Raw genomic sequence first — 8,979 nt, forward strand, 5'->3', positions numbered from 1 at the left:
TTTTCTGTTGTCTTTTTTTTAAGATTCAGTTGGAACCGAGCTTGTTCTTTCAACAGCCACGGTCAAATTCATGCCCCGTGCGCCTAGATGACTTTCGTGGTTCTTTTTGGAGCCACACGATCCCATCTTTACAGGAAAATGCTGAATCTTACTTTCAAGAATTCTGTGAGTTTGAATCTTTGTGTGTGAGCAACTATGCGTTCCCTTTTCGTTCCTTAGTAAACGCAATCCTTGCTGAATAATTATGATCAACAAGTTATTACAGATTGCCTGTAATGAACCATAGAGTTAGGATTTTATATGTGTTCTACTTTAAAAACAGTTCAGGAATACTTTTCACCTTTGTCAATAAATCTTTTCATGCAGTTATTTGGTTCGTAAAATTTCATTGCAATGTGCATGCAAACAACCTTGGATGCTCCTGTGATAACTAACCTCAGGTGCCACGTAACAGAGAGTTACTAAGAAATACTCAGGAAAGTGTAAAGCCAGACCGATCGGCCTCAAGTTCATTTGTTAGATTTCCATGGCGCGTCTTTGTTTTCTTGGGACAGTAACAAGGGCTACAATTTCACTTAATATTTATGGCACTTGTAACGATTTGGTACTCAGGGGTAGGTAGACAACGTTAAACACTGTATTTGTTTTATAAGAAGCTCGAGACTATGAAAAGTCCCTGTCATAGGACGGAAGTTCGACCCACCAAGGAATTCACTGCCCGTTTTTACTTATGCAGTAAACAACAGGGGCGGCTTTTAATAACTTCTACATCAGTAAGTACAGAAACTTAAGGTGCAACTTTACTTATGCGTAGAAACAAAAAAAATAACCTTAGCTCAAGTTGTAAGTTTGTGGTTCAGGTTGTTTCAGACAGAAGTCTCCCTGGGACAGCTAGCTCGTTCCCTCAATCATTACCCCATGTGCGCGGAGTGCGAGGCGGTGTTGTGGAGCAAAAACCCCATAAAGTTATCCGTTTCAGCAGGTTCCTATGTCTCCCCTTTCATCAACTTTGGTGCATATGGCACACCATACAGAAGCAGTAGTGAATGCAGTAACTGCAGACATCTACGCAAAAGTATGGGACGAGTTTGACTACCGTCTGGATGTTTGTCGTTCGCCCAGTAGAAGAAACGTTTGTCTAACGTAAATAAAACTTTCATCCTAAACGTAAATGAAAAAAAGTTCCACAAGCTTGTATGTGCATGCATGTGAAATATCTACCGTTGTAAAATCGGATGGTTCTCTTGGAAATGAAAACTTCGTAGTCCTATGGCCCAAGTTAAAAACATTTACAACTTACTATCTTTCTTCATGCGGATGATACAGTCTTGTGAAATTGCATGAATATTTTTTTTAAACACCGTGTGCTATTTAACCCATGTACTTCCCCCACGTCTATCCTTCTGCGCTTAACTGAGATTTCCTGCCCATACATAACTGTCAGCCACGTAAAGAACTGAGTAGATTGCTTTTGTCTGAAACAAAGTGTCATATCTAAGCTGCATCTATTACTGGACTCGGCAGATGGTGATGTACAAACCATGCTATGCACCAGAATAGGAGGGAGAAGGACAGATTTGCTGAGCATGTAGCAGAAGGTATAAGGGAAGACCACGAGGATACAAACCAAAATCCCTGTGATTACCAGAGTGGCAGGGGGACAGCTTCAGGGTTAGAGCCAAGTCTTGAGAGTCAATAGAACAGAAATGGACCATAACACATGTAGCAGTTTCCAGAAAAGCAAAATTAGTTTTTCATCACAACGTTAAGTAGCTGTAAAACAAGGTGTATGTGCTTCTTGTATGCCTTGTGGAACATTCTGAAGTGATGTTCTCTGCCTCTCTGAGCATCATTCAACTACAGGGATAGAAAAGTGATATAGAGTAGCATCATTTTCGTGTAGAGTGAACGTGGGAAAGGAGGAATTGCAAATATGCGAAAGTGGGACACGAAGTAAAAAATATTGATGTAAGCTGTTTTTGTGTCTATCTGAACCTAGAACCTGTGTATGTGAGCTGTTATTGAAGAATACTCATCTTTTGATTGGAGCAGACTACAGGTCCTCTCCAGGAAACTTTCAGCCATTTATGAGAAATCATTACTGATCTACCTGTCAGACAAGAGGAAACAGTGCGTAATTTACGGACATACAGACGACAGAAACTCAAATTATCTGCTGATACCAGTAAATTCAAAGGTACCGGTATTCAGATATTAACGTGTGGACTTTTGAAAGTGTCGTGTGCCGTTAGTTGCGAATCTGAACGTAGAGCGCGTGCATATCGACATTCGCGGACTATTTAGATTCCTCCAGGCTAGGAACCTTTTAAATAGACCATCATCCACCACCATCTTAATCCTTGAATATAGAGTGAAAGTAAAATATAAGAGTGTTGTACTTATTTCATTTAGCTAATACTAATCAGTGAAGGTTTTACGGAACCAAAGCTATTCAGCAGTAAGTCAGCACCATCTAGCGGAAAGCGTAGGCATTAACTAACACGCTAACAGAAGTGAACGTTTACGTGTTTTACGGACTGCTTAATATGAACTTTTGTGACTCTTTGACGTTCCCACTCCCTCCGAAAGGTGGCGCAGCCTGTCTTAATCATAAAAGGGAAAATTATTAAATAAAAGCGATATTTACAAGACTCGCAGTAATAGCAAAACACAAGGCCCACACCTCATCGGAGAGTCGTCGCTGTCACGTCGGGAAGTAAAGCCGGAAAACCTACCGACGATACGTATCTACAGGGTGTTTCAAAAATGACCGGTATATTTGAAACGGCAATAAAAACTAAACGAGCAGCGATAGAAATACACCGTTTGTTGCAATATGCTTGGGACAACAGTACATTTTCAGGCGGACAAACTTTCGAAATTACAGTAGTTACAATTTTCAACAACAGATGGCGCTGCAAGTGATGTGAAAGATATAGAAGACAACGCAGTCTGTGGGTGCGCCATTCTGTACGTCGTCTTTCTGCTGTAAGCGTGTGCTGTTCACAACGTGCAAGTGTGCTGTAGACAACATGGTTTATTCCTTAGAACAGAGGATTTTTCTGGTGTTGCAATTCCACCGCCTAGAACACAGTGTTGTTGCAACAAGACGAAGTTTTCAACGGAGGTTTAATGTAACCAAAGGACCGAAAAGCGATACAATAAAGGCTCTGTTTGAAAAATTTCAACGGACTGGGAATGTGACGGATGAACGTGCTGGAAAGGTAGGGCGACCGCGTACGGCAACCACAGAGGGCAACGTGCAGCTAGTGCAGCAGGTGATCCGACAGCGGCCTCGGGTTTCCGTTCGCCGTGTTGCAGCTGCGGTCCAAATGACGCCAACGTCCACGTATCGTCTCGTGCGCCAGAGTTTACACCTCTATCCGTAGAAAATTCAAACGCGGCAACCCCTCAGTGCCGCTACTATTGCCGCACGAGAGACATTCGCTAACGATATAGTGCACAGGATTGATGACGGCGATATGCATGTGGGCAGCATTTGGTTTACTGACGAAGCTTATTTTTACCTGGACGGCTTCGTCAATAAACAGAACTGGCGCATATGGGGAACCGAAAAGCCCCATGTTGCAGTCCCATCGTCCCTGCATCCTCAAAAAGTACTGGTCTGGGCCGCCATTTCTTCCAAAGGAATCATTGGCCCATTTTTCAGATCCGAAACGATTACTGCATCACGCTATCTGGACATTCTTCGTGAATTTGTGGCGGTACAAACTGCCTTAGACGACACTGCGAACACCTCGTGGTTTATGCAAGATGGTGCCCGGCCACATCGCACGGCCGACGTCTTTAATTTCCTGAATGAATATTTCGATGATCGTGTGATTGCTTTGGGCTATCCGAAACATACAGGAGGCGGCGTGGATTGGCCTCCCTATTCGCCAGACATGAACCCCTGTGACTTCTTTCTGTGGGGACACTTGAAAGACCAGGTGTACCGCCAGAATCCAGAAACAATTGAACAGCTGAAGCAGTACATCTCATCTGCAGGTGAATCTATTCCGCCAGACACGTTGTCAAAGGTTTCGGGTAATTTCATTCAGAGACTACGCCATATTATTGCTACGCATGGTGGGTATGTGGAAAATATCGTACTATAGAGTTTCCCAGACCGCAGCGCCATCTGTTGTTGAAAATTGTAACTACTGTAATTTCGAAAGTTTGTCTGCCTGAAAATGTACTGTTGTTCCAAGCATATTGCAACAAACGGTGTATTTCTATCGCTGCTCGTTTAGTTTTTATTGCCGTTTCAAATATACCGGTCATTTTTGAAACACCCTGTATGAGCAGACGTCGACGAGGAGCACCTAAAAAGGGAACCGCAAGAGAGTTGAGGATGCTTCAAAGTCCTTTAAGAAAGTTAGTTGAGTCACTTTACAAAGCCACTTAAATAATTCACTCATGTCAGTCACTTACGTCACGTAAATAAGTCCGTTTAGTAAGTCGCCTAAGTAAGTCATTTAAGTGATTCACTTAAGCAAGTCTCTTAAGAAAGTCACTTCAGTAAGACACGTAAGTTTGTGACTTCCCTTTGTGATACTCTCTGAAATAGCATATCTATCCGAAATACCTTCTAATTTTACAAGCTGGCTCTAAGAACTTGATATCTATGAATTTGACGAGTCTTATTTTTGACAAAGTAATGTTGTGCATGCACTGTTGATACAATGTGCAGTGTGAGCTTTGGTAAGTGTGTGTTCTGAACTTGTGCCTGTCTCGTTGCAGAGTTCATGGAGGTGATGACGGGTGGCGATGACTAGAGAAGGCGGTCTCCTAGAACACAGGATCTTCGCTGCTGGCTCTTCCCCAGAGGACAACATCAACCACTGCAAGTCCTCTGTTGGCCTGTCTGTGTACATCAACAACAAAAAAAAATCGTTAATAAATGTTTACAGGAACAAGCATTTATCGAATTCTTATTTACTGAATATGCAAACACTATTTCGAATTTAACTAACCATATTTCACAAATTAGGCTACTATAGAACCCACATCTCAAATTACAAATGTTAACGTGAAGAGTTACGTCTCAATAATAATAGAGCTTCTTGTGATATTCTTCTTCTTTGCGCTGGTGCAGGTGGTTTGTCGTTGGTGTTCTCCGACTTTACACTTTAGCTATGAAATACAGCACAGTTAAATGGAATAACAGCTACAAACGTCTATAACTATTTAATGCATGTCAGTACAGCAATAATAATTACAGAGAATTTAAAAGAAAGTTAAAAAATAACTTTACCAAGTTATAAGGGCTCTGATGACTCCCTTTGGTCATACACACAACATTAACTGATAATCTACTTCACGTCACGCGTTCTGAAGCAAGCATGTAGTTACCGAGCGGAACGCTTAAGAAATGCGTAAACTGAGTCCTGGAACGGTTTCTGGAAAAGGAGGCTTACACGCAAGGTCTCAGACGACTCCATAGAACGCTATCAGTGTCAGGTACGTAGGTATAGATGACGAAGATCAAAACACTGTATCGTCATGACCAATACGAGCCATCCTATGGTTTGGAAGACGTTAACTAAAAAAAAAAAAAAAATATGCGAACCTCCATACCATAACGTGGGATTGGTCAGTCTTACTGAAAATCTTCTAGACTTGTGATGACAGAACAACAGTTCTAAATTTTTAACAGGCAGAATGGCTTCCGTACGGAGCCCGCCATTTTCGCTTAAGGCACGGAACTTCCACTTGAGCGTGGCCCTTCAATGGTGTTGCGCAGTGTATACACGGCTGGCGGCCCGCCATCATAGTGTCAGCCCTGCTTCTTCCTCTGTCCTACTTTCCAAACTTCGCAGAAGCTGTTCTGCATATTTTGCTGGACAAACACTCCTGAAAAAAATATATTCGCAGGCTGCAAACTCCTGGCAGATTAAAACTGTTTGCGGGGGCGGAACTTCAACTTGCACGGGTACCACTACAGCAAATTATGCAAGACAGCTTCTGTAAAATTCGGAAAACAGGAGGAAGGCAGCGGCAGAATTGAAATTGTGAAGACTTTTCTTGAGTCGTGCTTGGATAGCGCCAAAATATGAAAAAGAAGAATTTGTGTATGTCACTGTTATACACTGAAGAGTCAAAGAAACTGGTAGACCTGCCTAATGTCGTGTAGGGCCCCCGCGTTGCACGCAGAAGAGCTGCAACACGACGTGGCATGGACTCGACTAGTGTCTGAAGTAGTGCTGGAGGAAACTGTCACAACGAATCCCACAGGGCTATCCATAAATGTGTAAGAGTATGAGGGGATGATCTCTTCTGAACTGCGCGTTGCAAGGCATCCCAGATATGCTCAATAGTGTTCATGTCTGGGTAGTTTGGTGGCCAGCGGAAGTGTTTAAACTCGAAGAGTGTTGTCATGGAGCCACTCTGTAGTAATTCTCTTCGTGTCGCGTGTTGCATTGTCCTGCTGGAATTGTCCAAGTCCGTCTGAATGCACAATGGACAAGAATGGATGCAGGTCATCACGCAGGATGCCTACGTTCTTGCCACCTGTCAGGGTCGTATCTAGACGTATCAGGGGTCCCATATCACTCCAACTGCATACGCTCCACACCATTACAGAGCCTCCACAAGTTTGAACAGCCCCTGTTGACATGCAGGGTCCATGGATTCATAAGGTTGTCTCTATACCCGTACACGTCCGTCTGCTCTATACAATTTGAAACGAGACTCGTCCGACCAGGCAACGTCTTTCCAGTCATGAACAGTCCAATGTCGGTGTTGACGGGCCCAGGCGAGGCGTAAAGCTTTGTGTCATCCAGTTATCAAGGATACAAGAGTGGCCCTTCGGTTCCGAAAGCCCATATCGACGGTGTTTCGTTTAATGGCTCGCACGCTGGCACTTGTTGATGGCCTAGCATTCACAAATCTACAGCAGTTTGCGGAAGGGTTGCACTTCTGCCGAGTTGAACGATTCTCTTCAGTCGTCTTTGGTCCCGTTCTTGCAGGATCTTTTTCCAACCGCAGAGATCAGAGATTTGATGTTTTACCGGATTCCTTATATTCCCACTTCATCGCTCCCTCGTAGATGCTGTGCCCCATCGTTCGCGCGCCGACTATTAACACGACGTTCAAACTCATTTAAATCTTGATAACCGGCCATTGTAGCGCAGTAACCGATCTAACAACTGCCCCAGACAATAGTTGGTTGGTTTAAGGATTAAAGGGACCAAACTGCAGAGGTCATCGGTCCCTTTTTCCAAAATACTAAAAACACCCACAGAGAATAAAAAATGTTCAACAGAATAGGAGACAGACGACACAGAACAAAAGAAACACAGACAAGGACCAGACAAAACGAAACAAAATCACACAGAGAGTGACGGTGGTTGGCCGACCATAGAGAAAAAAAAAAAAAAAGAGGAAAAGCCAACCACCAAGAACACATTAAGCACTCAGGTCAAAATCAGAGGCCAAAAGCCAGAATCAACACTAAAAAAAAAAACTCAGATTAAACGATAAAAACCCCCTGCCCGGATAAAACGCAAAACTAAGTCCACCATGGCAGAGTCATCTAGTAAAAGGGCATGGAGCGTATCCGGCAGAGCAAATGTCTGCCTGAGCACAGTTAAAAGCGGAGAAGTTAATAAAATGTGCACCACCGTCAAAACCGCCCCACAGCGACAGAGAGGCGGGTTCTCACGACGCAATAAATAACTGTGAGACAGTCGCGTGTGGCCAATGCGGAGCCGACAAAGAACAACTGAATCTCTGCGAGTGGCTCGCATGGATGACTGTCACACACGCGTCGTCGCCTTGAGAGACCGGAGTTTGTTTGGCGTGGGCAGATTGCGCCATTCAGTGTCCCAAAGCGAGAGAACTTCGCGGCGGAAGACTGCCCGCAAATCAGTCTCCGGGAGGCCAATGTCCAGGGTGGGTTCACTGGTGGCCTGTTTGGCCAGGCGGTCAACACGTTCATTGCCCGGGATACCGACGTGACCGGGGGTCCACACAAAGACCACAGAGCGGCCGCAACGGGCAAGAGTATACAGGGACTCAAGGATAGCCATCACCAGACGAGAACGAGGGAAACACTGGTCGAGAGCTCGTAAACCGCTCAGGGAATCGCTACAGATAACGAAGGACTCACCTGAGCAGGAGCGGATATACTCTAGGGCTCGAAAGATGGCGACCAGCTCAGCAGTGTAAACGCTGCAGCCAGCCGCCAAGGAACGTTGTTCGGAATGGTCCGCTAGAGTTAGCGCATACCCGACACGACCAGCAACCATCGAACCGTCGGTGTAAACAATTCCAGAGCCCTGGTACGTGGCCAGGATGGAATAAGGCGACTTATGTAGACGTTGCCGACAGTAGCGCCGTTTTGTGCGTGTTTACATATCTCTGTATTTGAATACGCTTGCCCATACAAATTTCTTTGGCGCTTCAGTAAAACCACAGTGAAAATCAGATTAAGATTTGCGCAGATGTCTTTAGTATACCCGTCGATCGCGTCATGTCACACTTAACAGTTCGCGTATAACACTGAGCACCTAAAGAAGTCTAGAACAACAGACTCTCCCGCCAAGGGTGAAGTGCGTGTTGTCGTTAGCGTTCTGTACGCTGAGGGAAACCAGCTGACAGCAGGCAGCTTACGTAACGTAACTGTCGTGTTTGACAGTAAAGTGCGGCAACGGTGCAGGAATTCTGAAGCAGGACGTAGGGACGCTGATCATGTAGGTGGTCAGAAAAGGAAGCGACTGTTAACTGAGAATCTTTGAAGTTAAAATCTTCTGGGTTACTAGGCGGCGTCATATTTCCACTAAAATGATCGACGTTTCGACCCCTATGCTGGGATCTTCCTCAGGATCTTGTGGTGTCCACTACTGCTAGAACACTGTCAAAGACGAGTGTCTCGTCCTCTTATAAAGGGGATTTTTCTCGCGTTCGTGCTGGAGAAGTGACGCGACACTCGTCTTTGACAGTGTTCTAGTAGTAGTCGACACCGTAAGATCCTGA

General features: G+C 44.5%; 1 protein-coding gene across 1 annotated transcript in view; it reads left to right on the forward strand.

The window, feature by feature from the left end:
* The window catches only part of LOC126176771 (troponin C, isoallergen Bla g 6.0101-like), a 129,968-nt gene extending 125,046 nt beyond the window's left edge, over positions 1-4,922 (forward strand). The window contains exon 6 of the mRNA XM_049923940.1: positions 4,744-4,922. Coding sequence (XP_049779897.1) covers positions 4,744-4,778 — 35 coding nt within the window. The 3' untranslated portion in view covers positions 4,779-4,922. The remainder of the gene's footprint in view (positions 1-4,743) is intronic.
* Positions 4,923-8,979: the final 4,057 nt, after the last annotated feature.

The sequence above is a fragment of the Schistocerca cancellata genome, chromosome 3 (genome assembly GCF_023864275.1).
Source record: "Schistocerca cancellata isolate TAMUIC-IGC-003103 chromosome 3, iqSchCanc2.1, whole genome shotgun sequence".
Lineage (NCBI taxonomy): Eukaryota > Metazoa > Arthropoda > Insecta > Orthoptera > Acrididae > Schistocerca > Schistocerca cancellata.